The sequence below is a fragment of the Kryptolebias marmoratus genome, linkage group LG10, assembly GCF_001649575.2.
Source record: "Kryptolebias marmoratus isolate JLee-2015 linkage group LG10, ASM164957v2, whole genome shotgun sequence".
Taxonomy (NCBI): domain Eukaryota; kingdom Metazoa; phylum Chordata; class Actinopteri; order Cyprinodontiformes; family Rivulidae; genus Kryptolebias; species Kryptolebias marmoratus.
In genome coordinates, this window is record NC_051439.1 from 3,099,972 (window position 1) to 3,120,727 (window position 20,756).

The 20,756-nt window shown below is 39.7% G+C and overlaps 1 protein-coding gene across 1 annotated transcript; it reads left to right on the forward strand.

The window, feature by feature from the left end:
• Positions 1 to 619: 619 nt before the first annotated feature.
• Positions 620 to 20,275, forward strand: LOC108239048 (glutamate receptor ionotropic, NMDA 3B-like). Its single transcript, XM_017421508.3, has 5 exons — positions 620 to 689; positions 2,066 to 2,217; positions 3,335 to 3,499; positions 5,756 to 5,823; positions 18,626 to 20,275. Exons 1-5 carry the CDS (start codon positions 620 to 622, stop codon positions 19,596 to 19,598), a joined length of 1,428 nt encoding a protein of 475 aa, XP_017276997.1. The 3' UTR covers positions 19,599 to 20,275.
• Positions 20,276 to 20,756: the final 481 nt, after the last annotated feature.

A 20,756-nucleotide genomic window follows, 5' to 3' on the forward strand; every position in this document is an offset into this window, starting at 1 on the left:
TGAGGCGACCGGATGATTGGCCTCCTTCATATCTGCGGCCGCTAAGTTACACTCATCCGAAGTTCGAAGATGGCTTCAGTTTTTGGCTATTCTAGTTTGTAACGCTCTGTCAGTGTTGCCAATTTAGCCTATTGTGTCATTATATTTAGTAATTCTTCAGACCCTTCTAACAACTCTTTCAGAAAAGAGCAACTTGCAACAAATCTTGAGGCTTTTTCTGTTGGTAGGAGACTTTTAGAGACTCAAGTGAAAGCATGTACCATTTTTACTTTTTTCAATGAGCAGCAGGTGCTGCTGTGAGGCCCTCCCCATCCCACAGCACTCACTTACAGCCCAGTCCTCATGTAGCATCCCTTCCAGTTGCAGTTAAAGCAGGAGATGTCCAGATTGACTTCTCATGCGTCCTTTTTTCCCCCAGATTTGAAGGATGGGTCTGGTGTATCCCATAATTCATTGTGGGTCCAAACCGGGCGTTCAAGCAAAGCGGCAATGACGATGAAGAGCGGCAAATTATTTTGCTATATTACACATTTAGGCGAGAATGTGGCTTTGAAAGTCTCAAATATCTGCTCGGTTCATCAATACATCACCTAATTGTAATATTGTTCTGACATCGGACATGTCTGCTCCTGCTGTATTAGTAGACAGCTCCCCTCACCAGCTGCAGCTGGCCGAGTGCTCCAGGTTATGTATACCGGGGGAGAACGCCTGACTCCTGGCACTTTGTTATAAACACTCCCGCTAGCTTTCCCCAATGTTGGAAGATAAACACCAATATTACGTAATATCTAGTGGTAAAATGTTTAGTTTACTAAAGTATTTAATTTATTCTTGAGCAAATCGGTTTGATTGATTAAAGTTAAGCTTTAAAACATAATAGGTTTATTTAACTGTAATGGCTTATCTGAGATCTGCAGAGTATTATATTTGAAAATGAATAATTTAAAATTTTTAAATAATAAATCATGAATGCTCATTATGTATACACTTAGTAATTTTGATAATAGGCTAATATAGACACTTTTAAAGCCTGTGTTCTCTTCATTATAAGCCTTATAAGGCTTTTAATTTTTTTGCGGCTGCAGACAGATTTGTTTTTTGTTTTTTTGGTCCAAAATGGCTCTTTCAACATTTTGGGTTGCCGACCCCTGCACTAAATAATAGAGAGAAGATTTTTCTTCAGAATGTTCAAAGTGTTCAGGTTAATTTAGTTATACACAAATGTCAGCATTTTAAAACTATTCTTTATTTCCATATCTAAATGGTTTTGTTTTTGTTTTTTTTTTGTTCTTTTGCTTTAGTACTGTTGACAGTTCAATAAAGTGATTAAAAAATTATTAAATTATTTGGTGTAATGGTAATAATGGGTTTTTGCACTGCTCTGTTTAAGGCAATGTTATTGTTCATCAGCATCGTCTGCACATTGAAGTTATACAGTATACAACAGTTTTGCTGTAGTTGAGCCACTGGTGTCGGCAACTCAAACGTGTAATCTGTCGCTGTTGGGATCATAGGGGTCATTTATAAAATGTTGTCTTTAGGCCATTCACATAAAAATGCCAAGTTGGCATTTAAGGATTTTCTCACTCAGTTTGGGGCTCCTAAAATGCTGTTTTCATGTGGATGTAAAGCTGAAATAAACAATCCTTTAAATAAATAATCTTTTTGACATTGGTTTGAGAACAACAGCCACAAACTCCAAAAGTCTTAACTCACTAACTGTTCTTAGCCACCACAGATAACTGCACCAGTTATAAATGTTTTTGGAGTCCATGTCCTGACACAGCTGCTGAGCAGTCAAAGCTCCAGACAATGTTTGCACTGCATATTTACCACACTTGGGCAAAAGAAAAAAAAACTGTTGATTTTGATTCAAACTGAAGTCTGCAAACCCTTATGTCTTATTTTACCTGAGGGCATCTGCCTTTTGGCTAATCGCATCATGGCTAACTGTTTTCCTACAAGAAAACTCCAAGTTTTCTCAGTCTTCTCAGGCTTGGCTGAAGTTCTCAGCTCTACTGCTGAGGGCACATGTATTTATATCTATGTTTATCTTCTCTTTCAGGCTATGGTATAGGCCTTCCCCAGGGCTCCCCTTTAACCCGTAATGTGTCCGAGTTTGTGAGTCGCTACAAGTCTGACGGCTTCATGGACATGCTGCATGACAAATGGTATAAGGTTGTACCCTGTGGGAAGAGAGTCTTTGCTGTCACTGAGGTAAGTCATCGGGGGGAGTGTTCACATGGAGAACGTGGATTGTGTGCAAAGCAAATCCTTCTGTGCTGTACTTCTATAAATGAGTCTTCCTTTGGGACTCAGACAAGATTAGCTGCCAGCTAAGGGCATACACACACACAGACACGGACAAAGACATACACACAAAGACATAAAATCACATAAACTCTGATCTACTCACTGACCTTAACCACAGTTTGAGGCTCGAACTGTCTGACTGTCAATACCTATTTGTCTTTTGTGTGTGTAATGGAAGAGTACTCAAAGTTCCTGCATTCCTTCTTCTATTCTTTCTTTTGAAGGAAGTGAAAAATCTCTAGACATAGCACACTGTCTATATCTTGTATTTGAGACCAGAGAATCTATTCAACTCCCTTTGGCCATTCTTTTTAAATCCTACTTCAAAGTTGAAATATGGTAACAAATACGCAGCCTTAACTTCACCCCGCACCAGAAACTTATTACTCTCCTTCCCATTTGAAGCCTACAGATTGGGTCACTCTGAAACAAAGTAAGCATTAGTGAAAACTTGCCCTCTACATGGGGAGCAAAAGGAGGTCAGTGTTGATGCTGATGAATTTGTCCAGTCAGCATGGGGCTAATTGCCATCAGAGGCAGAGCAGAAATGAGTTGGGTGGAGGAAACATGATTACAGAGCAGTGAAAGAGCACCCCGCTGCCTCGTCTACGTCCTCCAGACCCATGAAGGCGTCATGAGATAGACACTGTGTCAGGAGGAGTGTGGGCGATCCAAATGGAAACTAACTGCTTTTTAAATAACCACTGTCTCCTTCCACCATCTCACTGCTAACTGCTGTTTCTTTTCATTACTCTCACTTCTCCTCCCTTTTAGTTTCCTCCCCAACATATTTTTTTTTACACTGTTGCCTTTTTTATTACTACTCTCTTGGGCTGGCACAACCAAAGAGTGCAACAGCAGAATATCAATTGCAAATTCGCACACAGTGACCTTAATGGTACTTATTTAATAAAAATAATCCATCTTTGTATTTTTATTTCTGTTGGCTTAATGCTTCACTGATCTTCGTCCTTCCCCCACCTCCTTAGTGTTTTCTCTCTTTCTGCCACCGCCTCCTCAGACTCTGCAAATGGGGATCCAGCATTTTTCCGGCCTGTTTGTGTTGCTGTGTATGGGTGTTGGCGGAGCCTTGCTGACCTTGGCAGGTGAACACACCTTTTATCACCTGGTTATCCCCCGTCTCCGGCGCTCACCAACTCTGCAGTACTGGCTGCACACCAGTCAGGTGAGTCACTCTGTCACATGTTAATGTCACGTCTCACACAACAGACTAAATGTTTTGTAAATGAAAGGCCTAGCTTTTTTGGAGGGAATGCATATTGCCTGCCACTTTTCATGTCTGAGTTTTATATTGAGTTTAACTTATATTGAAAAATGCTTAAGTTGTAGCCCAGGGGTGTCCAATCCTGGTCCTCGAGGGCCACTATCCTTCATGTTTTACTTGTTTCCCTGCTCCAACACACCTGATTCAGTGGTTAAATTACCTCTTCATGTTCTGCAGAAGCCTGTTAATCACCCATTGATTCAAATCAGGTGTGTTGGAGCAGAGGAACAAGTAAAACATGCAGGATGGTGGCCCTCCAAGACCAGGATTGGACACCCCTGTTGTAGCCATTTTGGTCAAACATTGAAAGTAACATTATGTGCAATATCATGCAGGATCGTGAGATGTCACATGTCCTCCTACCACACCCAATTTTAGCTAGATATCTGTAAAATTGACAAAGTGATAACAGTTTTTGTGTTTCCTAACATCAATTAGATGTGTCTGCTTTGTTGAATTGGATTGACTCTAAAATGTAATTATTTTTAGATGTACATCCAATGTTTACTTTCTTAAAGTTTTACAAAAATCTGTCTAGTGGTTCATGCGAACAAAAAAACAAGGTTAACTCCAACACAGATATTTTTTGTGTTTTCTAAGCTGTCTGTGGTGGCCATCTTGAATTGGGTAAATTAGTTGTAATGGTTCATCCAATGATTATTTCCTAAAAGTTTCATTATAATTCAGACAGACAGAGTCGGCTCCAAATAGTTCATGGCAAAACTTTAAACAAAGGCCTGTGTAATCTGTTAGCAAAAAATGAGTTTAGGTCAGTTTCTGTCAAATTGATCAAGTTCTCGCCATTTGTGTGTTTCTTAAGGTCAGTTGGTTGTGGAAGTCATCTTAAAATGGGTTGACTCCAAACCCTAATCAGTGTACACATCAGTTGTGCTACTTAATGAGAGGTTCATTAAAATCTGGCCACTGGTTCGTGATATATTTTGCTGACTCCACAAACTAACACACACATGCAGGCAGAAACATCATCACCTTTGACAGCCCGTGATATTAAAAAACACTCAAAAATCAGTTATAATTGTAATATTACTATCTGTACTCCAGCTGCATTTGTGGCATATTCTCCTCTGCTTTACTTGCAGATTACCTCTGCCCTCTAGTGGTAAAAACTAAGAATAACACTGAAAAGCAGACAGCATGTTTCCTAAAGAGGACAGATACAATTAAATGTCTTATGTTACTTTAATTACTTTTATTAATGTAAAAAGACTTTGTTAATTATATAATTAGGTTTTAATGTTGCCTATAATTTATAGTTGTAATTTGAACAACCTAAATTAAGCATATTTCTTAAAAGCTATTATATTAACTGGTTCATACCCACACATGCTACTTCTTTGTCAGTTTAACTTTTTATTTTATCTGAGACTAATAATCTCTACAAATCTCATGTACCACTTTGATCAGATTTTTAAAACAACTTTATTTTACATCAGATTTAGGCTCTTATTTTCTTCCCTAGGGATACATGTTAATTAATCGATACAATCTGCAGAAACTCATTCTGCACTTGAACATTTGTAAGTGTAAGAAAAGAACATTAAAGTACAAACTTAAAGGTCGCATGTTGTTTGTTTTTGCAGCTTTAGCCATTATTAAATGAGATGCCTATGGCAGTTTTTGGAGTGAATAATGGAACTAGCATTTTGAATATCAAGACTGCTCACATTTGTTTGCTACATCTCTCTAAAAGGGCAGCCACTCTGGGGCAGCCCCCAGCGTTCATCACCAAACCAGCTCAGTCATCTGAAAGCTCAATGTCTGACTTCCTCCCACATAATTATCCCAATATGTTACAAATGTCTTCTGTGCAGCGATTCTTAGATGTACATACAGCATGAAATTTAAAGCATACCTTGGTTTGGAGTTGTTCAGACTAACTTAAGCTTTTTGATACTTTAATCAAAATGGGTTCAAGCAACTGATTCTGTAGCATCTCTTAAAATTTTAAGCATACAAGAAGGTTTTAATTATTCAAAGGAGCTCTTGAGTAGTTTTTGTGAGAAGGAGCTGTCACAGTTGGCCTGTGCAGCCGGGTAGAAGAATATTAGCTCCTCTAAATGCAGCTCTCCTGGTTTCTTGCAGGTCAGATAAAGTCATCACAGGTTTCTGATTCCTAATCATCTTCTCTGCTTGCAGAAAATCCACAGAGCTCTTAACACCGCATATGAGGATGTTGGGAAGGAGCTGACCGGCCTTGACCAGAAGTAATGAGCTCACTGACATTTTGTTACACCTCGAATTTCTGTTCATTTCCACTAGTTCTAGGAATGAAACAAATCTTAAATATTTAAAGAGTTTGCTGAAATGAAATTTTTCATGTTGTTTGTGCAAACTTAGTTACAGTTTATATACTGTAGCACATTCATTGAGACTAGTGTACAACATATCTTTGCAATGTGAAAAAATCTTATTTACCTTTTTTTGTGAAAAAAAAAAAAATATATATATAATATGGAGATAATATGGAATAAAATATATATACATATATATCAACAACAACAAAAACATCCTAATTTTTCACTAAACAAGATTCTCAGATCTAAAAAGTCAGGAATGCTATACCTTTATATAATGCTTATTAATCCCAAGTTTTAACAATTCATAAAAAACAAAAACTATTGTAAGTCATCAGTCGCAACATTGGCATTAAAGCAAACAAATATTAGTAATGCCAATTGCAACGTTATGCAGCACTTTAGTTGCTGTGCAAAAGTATTCTTCCCTTACAGATTTCTTCTGTTTTTGTTTATTTCAAATCACCAAACACATTTTTATATCAGACAAAAATAACCAGGATAAATACAAAATGCAGTTTTTAAATGATGATTTCATTTATTAATGGAACAAAGCTGTCCAAACCAAGATGGGTCTATGTGTAAAATTAATTGCCCCTTTTGTTAAATCATGAAGTAATTGGAATTCTTATTTAAAGCGGAGTTCAATTTCACTGCCACACCCAGGCCTGGTTATTGCTAGACCTGTAGAATCAAGAAATAACCTAAACAAAGCCATTATCCACAAATAGAAAAACCATGGAACAGTGGTGAACCTTCCCAAAAGTGTCCAGCCAACCAAAATTACTCTAAGAGTGCATAAACACCTCATCCAGGAGGTCCCAAAAGAACCCAGAACAACATCTGAAGCCATGCATGCTTCAGTTGCCTTAGTTAAAGTCAGAGTTCATGATTCAAAAAATAAGAAAGAGACAAAGGGCAAAAATACCCTCGTGGGATAGTTCCAAGGCCAAAACCACTTCTGAGCAAAATGAACACAAAGGCCATTTCACATTCGCCAAAGTATATTTTGATGATCTCCAAGACTTCTGGTAAAATATTGTGAAAACTGATGAGACAAAATTGGAACGCTTTGGAAGTTTTGCTTCCTAATACATCTGGAGTAAAACTAACGCTACATTTCAGAAAAAAAAATCATACCAACAATCAAAAATGCTTGGAGTAGCATGATGGTCTGGGGCTGCTTTACTGCTTCAGAACCTGGAGAATTTAATGAAATAGATGGAACCATTAATTCTGTTCTATACCACAAAATCCTGATGGAGAATGGCTATGGAGAGAAAATAGTCTCAAAATACTTGTGCGTGTGTAAAAGTATTTGTACGTGTGTAAAAATATTTGTGTGTGTGTAAAAATATTTGTGCGTGTGTAAAAGTATTTGTGCATGTGTAATAGTATTTGTGCGTGTGTAAAAATATTTGTGTGTGTAAAAGGATTTGTGTGTGTAAAAATATTTGTGTGTGTAAAAGGATTTGTGCGTGTGTAAAAATATTTGTGTGTGTAAAAGTATTTGTGCGTGTGTAAAAGGATTTGTGTGTGTGTAAAAATATTTGTGTGTGTGTAAAAATGTATTTGTAACTCGTGTAAGCATCTTTGTGTGTAGGTTTGGATAGTTGTATCTGTGAAACATGATTTTAAGCCTTAAAAAGAATATAAACCTTTTCCTACACCTCCAAATGTTGAAAAAGTACACACAAGTCGCCAGATAAACACACAAAACTGCAGTTACGTACAGATCCAGTTATGAGTGCACAACTTTTTTTGAGACTCATTTCACGCTTCCGGGGAGCTCCTAGATTTGTGCGTAGAAGTTGCGTTTAGGTGCTAGTAGAAAGCTGGGTCATCTGAGTTTTCTTCGGAAAGGTTTCTGTGTTCCTAAAATATAAGACACATAATACTTAAAAACAATTTGATTGAAAACAACTTGAAAAGGTTTCAGTATCCCAGTGTATTGTAATACACAATACATCATTAATTCCTAAACATGCAGAAAGAACTAACTGGTAAAAACAGGTTTAACAAAGTGTAATATTAACTTTAGTTTTACACATGAATCATAGACATTTCTATTAACATGTACAGTAAAAATAAAACACCTCTTTGGAGATGAGATGGGAAGCTGAAGACAGATGGGGTCACATCATCTCTAAGCTGGTCCTGTTAAAGTCCTCTGGTTTGAAATGTTCACTACAGAGCTAAGACTACTGTAGCAACAACCCCCCCTTCTTACTGCAGCTTCTCATTGCGTTACTGGGAAACCTTCAGAATGTGGAGAAAAATAAACAGAAAGAGCTAATAAGAGAGGAGCACCAGTTCCTCCTGTTAGCATTTTGTTGTTTACCAAATAACGTTAGCTGCGATAACATATTATAATAAATGGTCAAATAACTAAAATTATTGTTCAGTTTTACTTGTGAAAGGTAATCCCCCGTAATATAAAATCCGGTCATAGCTGCTCGCTCTGTGTTTCCTCCTGTTGGCTCTTAGAGAGAGGAGAGATCTGTCCAACATGGCGGCGACGGCGAATGCGCTCGGGGACATAATGAGGCGTCTACATATTTATGTTTGTTCAATATCGATCAATCAGGACCAGATAATCCAGTCAGACCTATCAGCCATGGAGACTTACAAATTGTTTTGAGGCTCAAACTGCTTAAACGAGTCCTCTATCAGTGGTTCTAGCGCTGCCATAGTAGCTACTACATTACCTGAACTGCCGCATAAAGTCACTTCCGGGTCACCTAAACCCGACCAAATAAATATTAAAATTAAATTCTGTCCTGCTGCCCGTTTTTCGATTTCGTGTTTCCGATCTTAGCCTAAAAGTAAAATACGAAAAAACAGGCATTTATTTTTTTTGGTGTCATATTAAAAAAATAAAATAACCAGTCCGTTTTTCATTTGATTTTTGATAGTCAATTGAAAATGGAAAGAACGAACGATACACGGATTCAGCCCAGTCATCGCGGTCGTGGTCTACCGTCAGAAGTAAGTGGATGTTAAAACTTGCACGTTTTACTGACCGTGTTGAACTGTGGAAAAAAAAAAGTTCAAAAGAAAACTCAGATGACCCAGCTTTCTACTAGCGCCTAAACGCAACATCTACGCACAAATCTGGGAGCTCCCCGGAAGCGTGAAATGAGTCTCAAAAATAGTTGTGCACTCGTAACTGGATCTGTATGTAACTGCAGTTTTGTGTGTGTGTGTATCTGGCGACTTGTGTGTACTTTTTCAACATTTGGAGGTGTAGGAAAAGGTTCATTTTCTTTTTAAGGCTTAGAATCATGTTTCACAGATACAACTATCCAAACTTACGCACAAAGATGCTTACATGAGTTACAAATACATTTTTCACACACACAAATATTTTTACACACGCACAAATATTTTTACACACACACAAATCCTTTCACACACACACACAAATATTTTTACACACGCACAGGTATTTTGAAACTATTTTCACTCCATAAACGTCCGTCCATCAGTTCATGACCTTAAGTCCAAGAACCCTTGGGTTCTGCAGCAGGACGATGATATGAAGCAAAGCAGGAAATTTCCTCCACAGCCAGGTGAAAGGCTCATTGGCAGTTATCACAAACTCTTGATTGCAATTGTTGCTGCCAAGAGTGGCACAACCAGTTATTTGGTTTAGAAGACAATTACTTTTTTACTTAGGGCCAGGTTGGTTTAGATAGCCTTCAGGCGAACAAGACACAAGAAGCAGTAGGGAGATAAAGTCTAGGGTGTGTGTTGACTGAAACTAGAGCTAAAGACGATGTGCTGCGACAGCAAGGAAAATCCAAAAACTAAAAAATAACTTCAACTCACAAAACTGGCAAGATTCATGAAAAAACAAAGGATCTAACAAAGAAATAAGAATAAAACAGGAGTGTGTATACAAGAGAGAGTGATTACTGATAGAGGACAGGTATGCTCATTACAAACAGAATACAGGTTGTACATAAGGAGCTGGAAACAAGATTGTGTAGGACATCTAGTGGCAATAAAGCAAACAAAAACCAAGAACAGGCCTAAATAACCGGAATAACAAAACGTATAGGAAGTCACAGAATACCTAACTAAGTGTTGAACAGAAGTTCAAAAATAACCACAGACTGTGACAAGAGGGCCAAAACACAGAACATAAGAGCTCGAACTACAAAAAAATTAAAGAAAAACTTCTCCTTTTGTTAAATCTTTCAATAGCACCAATACTTCTGAATCTCTTTAACCTCAGCTTCTATAGTTTGTTTCATTTGCACTTGACACCAGCTGACAACTCATTATGTTCAACCCCAATTCTGAAAAAGGTTGGATGCTGTTTAACATGTAAAAGGAAACAAAAAGAATGCAATGATTGTAATATTTCTTTTTCTATTTCTTATTAAAAAGTATCATTTTTAATTTTATTGCAGCAACATCTCCCAAAAAAATTGGGACAGGCAACAAAACACTATAAAAGTAAGTGATACTTACTTGAATAAGAAACAGCTGGAGGAGCATTTTGCAACTAATTAGGTTAAATGGCAGAAGGTCCGTAAGAGAGCTGGGTATAAAAAAAGCATTTTAGAGGCCAAATCTCTTAGAAATAAAGATGAACAGAGGTTCACCAGTCTGTGAAAATCTGACTAAAAACAGAGGAACAATTTTAGAATGTTTCTTAATGAAAAAATGGGAAGATTTTGAATATCCCATCTTCTACAGTCCATAGAATCATTTATAAATAAAACTGTATTGATATTTTTTGATGATTTGACCAAAGTGCTGTATACCAACAAAAAAAAAAAAACACAAGGCAAAACAGAGAATTCCAAAGCAGGAATAAAAACCATAAAATCAAACAAAACACAATCAAAGCAATAAATCAGTTACAATAATAAAACAATAAAAAATAAAATCTCAAATTGAGTTAAAAGCCAAAGAGAAAAAATGTTTTGTAAGAGATGATTTAAAAACAGGAAGTGAGTATGCCTGTATGAACTGTGAAGGCAGATCATTCCACAGTTTGGGGGTAGTGATCACCTCTTAACCTCCTCTTTGACTTTGGGACCACTAACAGTAACTGAATGAGTGTGCTAACCTGAGAGAGCATCAGGGAAGGTACAGCTGGTGTCACAGTCTGTCTCTTCCATCTTGGTCCATGCTTTGCCTTTCATCCACAGCCTGCTCCTCTGTTTCTCTGTTTTTGCCAAGCCTCCTTGTTCATCGTCACAGTAATCACCCTGATCTTGTTCACCTGTTCTCTGCCCTCACCAGATCAGTGCCAGATTATTGAACGGTTCGCCTAGTAAATGTCCAGCACTATTTTAAAGTCCATGCCTGATCTCTCATCCTTGACCCTCTGCCTGTCCTTTGACCATCTACTCTTGCCTGGTACTCCTGCTGATTCTGACTCCTGGCTTCCAATCTTGTTTCTGCCCACTGGATATCACCTCTTGGTTCGTACTTCAGATTTGTTTTCGGCTCTCTGACCTTCCGGCTCTGACCCTTGACCTACTTCTTCTCTCTAAGTTTGTCACCTTACTGAAAGTTCTGTCCACACAACTCAAAATCTACAGTGGTCTTACCTACCCGGCGACATTTCCTGCCCCAAGAAGAGTGTGCCATCCTGGCTGATCCTTTAGCTTCTGGTTGACAAAATAAAAGCTTTAAACTTGTTTGGTGTTTATCTGCTCTGAATCCTAAAAACCGTAACTTGTCAGCTGGAGCAGGTCAGGACAGATACTGTGGTGAGAGACCATGGAAGCATTTAAAAACAAATAAAAGAACTTTAAAATCAATCCGGAAACGAACTGGAAACCAGTGAAGTGACGCTGAAACTGGAATGAGGTGTTTTCATTTTCTGGTACCAGTTAAAAAGCAGCAGCATTCTGAACCAGCTGGAGTCGAGCAAGTGACAACTGGCTCATTCCACCATAAAGTTCATTGCAGTAGTCTAAAGAAGTTGAAATAAAAGCATGGATTAAAATCTCAAAGTGAGGCCATAGCAGAAATGGTTTGACCTTGGTCAGTTATCTTAAATGATAAAAGCTGCACTTGACCACTGATTTGACCTGAGCATCTTGCTTAAGGTCACTGTGTAGCTTCATACCCAGATTTGTTGCTGTGTCAGGTGTTGCGTTAAAGGACCCAGATCAGCACAGACTTTGGATGCATCACTGGGCCCAAACAATACAACCTCAGTCCTTTGTTCATTCAGGTGTAAAACATTCACTGACATCCATGTCTTAATTTCTCCAATGCAGTGCAGTTGTTGGTTCACAGTCATAATTATCCTGTTTTAGCAGCATATAGATTTGGGTGTCATTGGCATGAAAGCAGAAGGTAATATGTTTCCAGAAAATAGATCCAAAAAGGGATTGGGTGCAAAGAGTAGAGAAGAGGGCCAAATATATAGCCTTGAGGCACTCTACAAGTGAGAGGCACTACAGAAGATTCAGCGGCTCTAGCATGAATCTCCTTGTTAAATAGGATCTAAACCTACGGTGGAACAAACACAAACAAATGCAAAGAAAATATGCATAAAAATGCTGCAAAAATCCCAAAACAAGCAAAAACCCCAAACTATTTTATTTGGTAATAAAGTTAAGAAAAAAATAGAAAAAAAATTGTCAGCACTGGGACAATGGAGGACGTCGCCAAGTCCGCCTTGAGTCCCCCTGGTGTCTGGTGCACTTCTGTATTGAGGAGTGAGTTTGCTTGGGTTTTTGCAGCATTTTATTTTATTGCTGCATTTTTTTCTTTGCATTTGTGTGTTTTGAAATATGTAGCATTCAAGTGTTTGTGGCGTGTTTAACCGTTTGGAGTGTGTGCCGCAATTTGCTGCGCGTTTGCACCTGATAGCCATCGTATAAACCAGTTTAAAGCTACACCCTGTACACAGACCCAGGTCTTCAGATGAGAAAGAAGGATCTGATGGTCCACAGTGTCAAAGGCTGTTAGATCCAACAGCAGCAAAACAAACACAGTGGCCAGAGTCTGTACTGTTGAAGGTTTTTGACAATTTCTTTTAGCCTCAGACTCAGTACTGTGATGGTGTCATGGTTTTGTTCAGGCTGACCCACATACAGAGAAACTCTTAGGAGGAAACCAGGAATCAGATAAAGTAGGTTTTTTGAAAACCAGCAAGTTACAAACTGTTAGGCAATCTGGAATGACCGTTGCGTTGTGGGTAATCAGGTACTCTGAAAAACAGACAGGATGAGAAGGGATCAGAACTGAAAGGATTGGCAGCAGTCTTACTTTGAGAGAGCGAATGGTCCACCAGGGGAAGATGAGTGGAATCCGGGGTTGTGGCAGCAGAACTGTGATGTTGATTCCTTCCAGTTGATGGTGGAACCAGGGAGGACAACAGAATAACCGTTGGGCAGGCAGACCGTACAGGTAAGCAGTCTCAATCCCACAAAGAGTGAGGAAAAGTAATGCTCAGAAGAGTTCTTGGCAGATTACCTGAGATACGCACAGAGATTACTAGGGACAACCGTAAGTTTGAGTCACAAGGAGGCTGTGAGTTACCATGTAAAGAATACACTCTAGCAAAGACTGCTTGGTTTTTGCAGCTTTCAGTTCTATGATAAAAACACCAGGTATCTCTTAATGATTGAAGAGACACCTGCAACTTGCCCTTTTTCCATCTTCGCTCAGCTTTCCTGCACTCATGCCCGGCAGCAGCACGTGTAGCTTTGCTTCTCCGGGGTTCAGGTCTGGGTTTAGATGGGTCTAGCACAGTTTGACAGGTTGAGCTGAAGCGAGAGGACAGAGCATCAACATCTGAATAGAGACCTAGACAATCACTAATAGTGATTGCTGAGCTAAAAGCTGCAGAGAACTGAGCAGCAATGAAGGAGTGAATAACTCAGTGGTGCTGTATTGTCTGTGAGACATGGGAGAGACATGTCAAACATGACAAGCATGTGGTCTGAAAAGGCAGGATCACAAGTTTCCATGTTGAAAACCTTAAAACCATGTGTTCAAACAAGACAACTTTCATGTGTCGGACCAGGCACAAACTGAGTCAATAAGATGAAAAGGTCTTTGGCCAACAGTCTAACATGATATCACACATGGATGTTAAAATGGATGTTAAAATCTTCAACTATTAAACCTCGGTCATAGTTTGGCAGGATTCCTGCCAAAAAAATCTGCAAAGTCAGCAAGAAAACGCTTGCTGTACTTTGGCAGTCTGTATAAAACAGAACAGAGAACTGGGAGGGCAGATCTGAGTTTGAACACATTCATCACAAAGCTGGAATAAGATGTGATCAGCATGAGTTGCTTACACAGATAGCTCTTCCTGTAAACAGCCACTACACCTCCTCCGCAACCTGTCATCCTTAGAAATCTGAAGTAGGTACAGTCCAATGGCAAAAGTTCACAAAAGGCACTTGACTCACTGGTTATAAATTTTCCATTATAAATAGAAAATCCACTCCGGGGGAAGTGAAGAAATCCTTTAGAACGAAGGTCTTGTTGGATAGCGACCTAGCATTTACCAGAGCCATCTTGACGTGGCATCAACCATGTGAATAGCCCAAGCTTGCAGCTGCAGGTCTATCACACAACATCACACAACTTATCCGCACAGGTCCTGAGAAGCCTTGAGCGGATGCCACCAGGAAGGCTGCAGGTCCAGATAGCATCAGCTCAAGGCTTCTCAGGACCTGTGCAGATGAGTTGTGTGATGTGACCAGGTACATCTTTAATCTCAGTTTGAGTTTAGGGAAAGTTCCACAGCTGTGGAAGACATCTTGTGTGGTATCAGTGCCACAGACCCCACACCCAAAAGACCTCAACAGCTGCAGGCCAGTGGCATTGAAATCTCACCCGATGAAGACATTGGAGAGACTGCTTCTTGCCTACCTCCGCCCCCTGGTGAGTCCATCCATGGACCCACTTCAGTTTGCCTATCAACCTGGCATTGGAGTGGAGGATGCCATTATTCACCTTCAACACAACTCTCTCTCTCACCTGGAAAATACTGGGAGCACAGTGAGAATCATGTTTTTTGATTTCTCAAGTGCCTTCAATACCATCCCATGATATTGAAGGGCAAGCTGGAGTACACGGGTCTGGATCATCACCTCATCACCTGGATCCTAGACTACCTCAAAAAGACCACAGTATGTGAGGATTCAGGGCTGTCAGTCAGACAAGGTTGTCTGCAGCACAGGGGGCTCCACAAGGAACAGTCCTTGCCCCCTTCCTCTTCACCCTCTATACTGCTGACTTTAAGTACAGCTCCGCCAGTTGTCATTTGCAGAAGTTCTCGGATGACTCGGCTATTGTCAGCCTCATTAAGGATGGAGATGATGGGGAGTACAGAGAACTGATTCAAAACTTTGTGGAATGGTGCCAGAAGAACTGTCTGCAGATTAACACAGGTAAAACAAAAGAACTTGTGGTGGACTTCCGCAGGTCTAAACACTCCCCTTCTGTGCCAGTGAACATTCAGGGAATGGACATTGAGATCGTGAGGTCCTACAAGTACCTGGGTGTTCACCTTAACAACAGGCTGGATTGGACTGACCACACAGCTGCCCTCTACAAGACAGGACTGAGCAGACTACATCTCCTGAGGAGACTCAGGTCCTTCGATGTGCGGGGGGCTCTTCTTAAGGCTTTCTTTGATGCTGTGGTGGCCTCAGCCATCTTTTATGGAGTGGTCTGTTGGGGCAGCAGTATCTCCACTGCTGACAGGGGGAGACTGAACAAGATCCTCAGGAAATCGAGCTCTGTCCTGGGGTGTCATTTTGACCCAGTGGAGGTGGTGGCAGATAGGAGAATGAGGACTAAGCTTCAGCGCATGCTGGAGTACCCGTCCCACCCCATACACCACTCTCTGACAGCACTGAGCAGCTCCTTTAGTGCCCGGCTGCGGCACCCTAAGTGTGTGAAGGAAAGATACCGCAGGTCTTTCCTTCCGGCCGCCGTCAGACTGTACAACACCCACTGCTCTCAGTAGTTCACTACTCTCTACTCTAGGCAATAAACCTGTTCGTTTTACTTACTTATCACTGGTATGGTGTTCAACTGTCTGCAATATCAAAATTCACCATGTATAACATAACTTGCCTATCAGATACTATGTGCAATTATTTATTTACTTTAGTCTATGTGTAACATCATTTATCTGCTTACCCTAACATATACAATCAAAATTTACTTATTTTTTTACTATACTGTTTCAGTATTTTTTATATTCACTTGTATTTTTTGTATATTGGTTCTGTTCTGTCCTCTGTGCTGCTGTAACAATGCAAATTTCCCGGCTGCGGGATTAATAAAGAAATATCTTGTCTTATCTTATTCCTCAGCCCCTGCATGTGAGGGGCTGGGAAACAGAGAGGCAACAGGCTGGTTGTCCCCTCATCCAGGCCAACCACAGGAACCCGAGAGTACAGAGAGTCAATTTGATCCAAAGAGCGCCATGTAATAAAGCAACAATGTGCAGAAACAGTATCTCCAGTGCAGGCTGCTGGATAAGACACCAAACAGGCTTTCAATTTCACCAGCCAGTCGCTATGTTTTCTGTGGTGTCTGCCAGCACAGGGTTGAAGAATAAGCAGAGTTTGGCTATCGTGCACCAGCAGAGAGTCAGCATTTTAAATGACAAACAACAGCAACATCAAGAAAACAACCAAATTTTGTGGAGACAGGCAGGCCACATATACTGGTGCCATCTCTTCAATTGGAGAGTCTGGAGAAATCTTTGTGCCAAAGATGAGTTCAAAAGTCAATATTGGATGCTTGTGATCTTCAGGCCCTCAAGCAGCACAGCATAAAAAACGGGTCTGATTGTTTTCTAGACATCCCTGCATGGGCTCAAGAACACTTCCATCAGTCATTATGTGTCAGTATTGTGGTATTTTGTGTTTTTTTTTTTGTTTGTTTTTTCATGTGTTCTTTGTGTTTAGGTTTTTCCTTGTTTTCATGTTATTATCTATTGTATAGTTGTGTTACTCATGTGCCCTATGTTCTAGATTATTGTATTGAGTTTTTCCTCATGTTCCCTGTGCCTCTATATTCACCTGCCCTCAGCTCAGTAGTTTTCCAGTCAATCTGGCACACCCATCTGTACCTGTTCCTAGTTTGTAATCACTCACTTGTTTCCACTTCCTCATCAACAGCCTTTATATTCAGGCTCTATTCATTTTCTCTCTGCTGGTTCATTGTTGCAGAAATATACTGTCTGGTTTTCCTTGTGTGATTCCATGAAGTCTTTATTTGTAAGTTTTGCTGTCATGACAGCCTGTTGTTTTCTTTATTAATAAATTAGTTTATTTTTTAGGTCCTTATGTTGGTCTGCATTCTGGATCCAAAATCCTCTACCACCAAACCTGTCAATTATCTGTAAACACAGTTCACTGTGCCATCCACAAATGCAGATTTAAAGCTCTATCGTGCAACGAAGAATGTCAGATGTGAACACTATCCAAAAATGCTGCTGTCTTCTCTGGGCCAAAGCTCATTTAAAATGGACTGAGGCAAAGAGCTTCTTTTTGGAAACCACTAACCTTTGTATTAAAGACCAAAGGAACCATCCATTCTGTTATTAGCATAACAGGCTGGTATACATTAGTGCCTCTGTCATGGGCAGCTTACACATCTAAAAGGCATCATCAATGCAGAAAAGTATATACAGGTTTAAAAGCAACATATACTCTGGATCAGACAATGACTTTTTTTAAAATTGAGGTTTTGCATATTTCAGCAAGACAATGCTAAACCACTTAACTACTTTCATTACAACAGCATGACTTCATAGAATCAACCAAGTGAAAATATTTGATGCATCATAAACCAAAAAATCTAGCAAAAACCCAGGACTGTTGAACAGCTAGAATCCTACATCAGCCAAGAATGGGACGATATTCCTCTTCAAAGTCTCCAGCAGCTGCTCTCCTCAGATGTTTACAGACTTTTGTTAAAAGAAGAGGGGACACATGGACCTGTCCCAATTGTTTTGAGATGTAATGCTACCATCAAATTTAAAATGACCTTTTTTCCTAGAAAAATGAAACTTTTTTCAGTTTAAACATTTGATCCATTTACTATGTCACATTGTGAAAAAAACATGGGTATATTAGATTTGCAAATTATTGCATTTTGTTTCATTTACACAACTTTTCAACATTGTTCAGATTAAGGTTGTAAAATATTAGGTCTTGTCTCCTCAAACTTTCAACAAGAAAGCAATTTAAAAAATTTAATTTATAAAATACTTATTAAAAATAAAGCATTTTTTACTAAGAGGTAAAATTGCTCTCATTGCTCTAGTAGATTTTTTATTTTTTTTGTTAACATGGTGACAAATTTAATATGACTTTTTTGCAATCAAAAAGTGCTTAAGCAACTGATTGTTTCATCAGATATCTCACAAATATGAAGACAGAAATTTCTCACGATATTACAATTACATTAAAAAAAAAAAGAGGACAGCAACGTCTGGAGGGAAAAAAAAAAACATAAAAGATGTTCTGTGTGACTTAATACTATATTTTTGCCATCAGATAAAAATGGAATCAGTATGGAGCTTTTGCTGTTAACATGATTAAATTTTGATTAAACTAAACCTGATAATTCTTATTTGCTTAAGACAAGAGTTGCTTCATTTTAAATAAATTTTCCTGCTTGCATATATAGAGAATATCTTCCTTATGTTTTACTGAATATTTCACTGACTACATGTTGTCTTGTGATTTTTCTTAAGCCCCTCTTCATGTATCTCAGAGAACTGCACTCTGCACAGGAAACAGCATCAGCCTCCACCGTCTCCTCCCACATCCCTTCCTGCTTCCATCACAGCTGGAGACACCAGCAACTCCTCACCATCTCATGACCACAAGGAGAAACGTGTTCACTTTGACCTGGAAACACTTCACAGCTATCGCCTGCGCACACACACTGCGTCAGTACGTGGCCGGCCTGGCATGGTCGGCCGCCCTGGGCTTGGCCTTAAAGGGTTAGGGTTGGCCAATCTAGGGGGTTTTCCTGCTCCTCCTCAAGTCAACCTCCACGCTAACGGGGGTCCCGTCTCAACTCTAGTGTCCACAGGTTTGGTGCTTACTCCCCTGGGGAACAGAGCTGCTCAGACCAGCCTGTGGGAGGGGGAGCTCCAGGATCTGCAGGTGAAGATCGAAATGTTCCGCAACCAGCTGAGGGAAGCTCTGGCCAGGAGAGCTGAGATCCAAAGCAGCCTGGAGAGAGAGAGGAGTGGGTTTGTACGCAGGGACACTAGTCTGGAGAGGGAACGAGACAAACAAAGGATACAGACTATTAACACAGACAGAAGTAGTTCCACCACTCAGCCAAAACTCCCTGAAAGAGACAGGACGAGCCAGCTACAAACCCTGAATAATCAGCAGACAGGGAAGGCAAACCCATCAAGTGGACCTGGGACTGTGGGGAAGGGGAGAGGCAGTCGGCTAAACACAGTGAACAGTTTAGAGAGAGGAAGAGTCAATCAATCACAGCCTGTGGTTACTTTGACCGGGGAAAGGACTGTCCAATCACGCACTTCTGCCAGTTTGGAGCGAAGTCAAGTTAACCAGCAAAGTGCAGGAAACATTATCCAAACGAGAAACACTTCTAGCCTAGACAGACAGAAGGCTAACCTATCACGCACTCTGAACACTTTGGACAGGACAAAAGCCAATCAGTCAAGTGTAAGCAGTGGGACCTGATTAGCTGTCTGAACCTACCGTTTATAGGATCAGTCAGTCAGGGGTTACTGACATAGCTGCGGGAACATAGTATGGGTTGGTTTTGGGTTTGTTTTTTTTTTTTCCTTTCTGGGTTTCAGGGGAGGTGGAGTCTATCACCAGCAGTCACTGTGGAAGAGGCAGGGTACTCCCTGGTCAGATAACAAGTCCATCACAAGGGGAGTTGTAGCCATTTTAATTAAATCATGAAAAATGACAATTAGCCAACACAGAAGTTAATCAGTCGTAAACGTACATCCAATGACCATCCAATTACTTCATAAAGGGTTTCATAAAAATCTGTCCAGTTCATTAGATATTTAACTCACAGATAAACAGGGTTAATGGCAATTGTTATTGATAAAGTAAGTAAAAGTCTTATTCAATGAGGAACATTTGAATATGCATTGTAAATGATTCTCAGTTACAATCATACCAAGTGTTTTGCAGAATATCTTTAAAATTGACTGAATTATAAGCAGATTTTTTAATACAATACATTCAGTGGTTCTTGGGAAACTTTGCTAAAAGGCAGGCAGAGTTTACTCCAAAAATTAATTGCAAAATTTTAAACGGAGATCTTGCGCAATCTGTTAACACTTAGAACAGTCTAAGTTACTAACACACCAAATTTTTAGTTAATATCTGTAAAATTGATTGCGTTGTTGACATTTTTTTTCCATTTTATGTCATTTGACTGAAAGAGTTGACTCTAAAATGTAATCAGTTCTAGATTTACATCCAGTGATTCATTAAAATTTGTGTAAATTTTTGTTAGTGAGCACTTCTCCTTTGCTGAGATAACCTGTCCACCTCACAGGTGTGGCACATCAAGATGCTGATTAGACAATATGATTATTGCACAGGTGTGCCTTAGGCCAGCCATGATAAATAAATTCTCTGAAATGCCTGGAATGTGCAATTGGCATTCTGACTGCAGGAATGTCCACTAGAGCTGTTGCCTGTGAATTAAATGGTAATTTCTCTACCATAAGCTGTCGCCAAAGGTGTTTACAAGGCATTGTGCGGTGTGAGAAAACTGAACATTTTTAGAGTGGCCTTTTATTGTGGCTGGCCTACGGCACACCTGCGCAATAATCATGCTGTCTAATCAGCATCTTGATCTGCCACACTTGTGAG

Bases quoted from the DNA above. Each gene is read 5' to 3' on its own strand.
- LOC108239048 (XM_017421508.3), top strand. From the start codon at position 620: ATGTCTGCTCCTGCTGTATTAGTAGACAGCTCCCCTCACCAGCTGCAG. The intron at 2,218-3,334 runs GTAAGTCATCGG...CCGCCTCCTCAG, and splicing joins GAGTCTTTGCTGTCACTGAG to ACTCTGCAAATGGGGATCCA. The intron at 3,500-5,755 runs GTGAGTCACTCT...CTCTGCTTGCAG, and splicing joins ACTGGCTGCACACCAGTCAG to AAAATCCACAGAGCTCTTAA.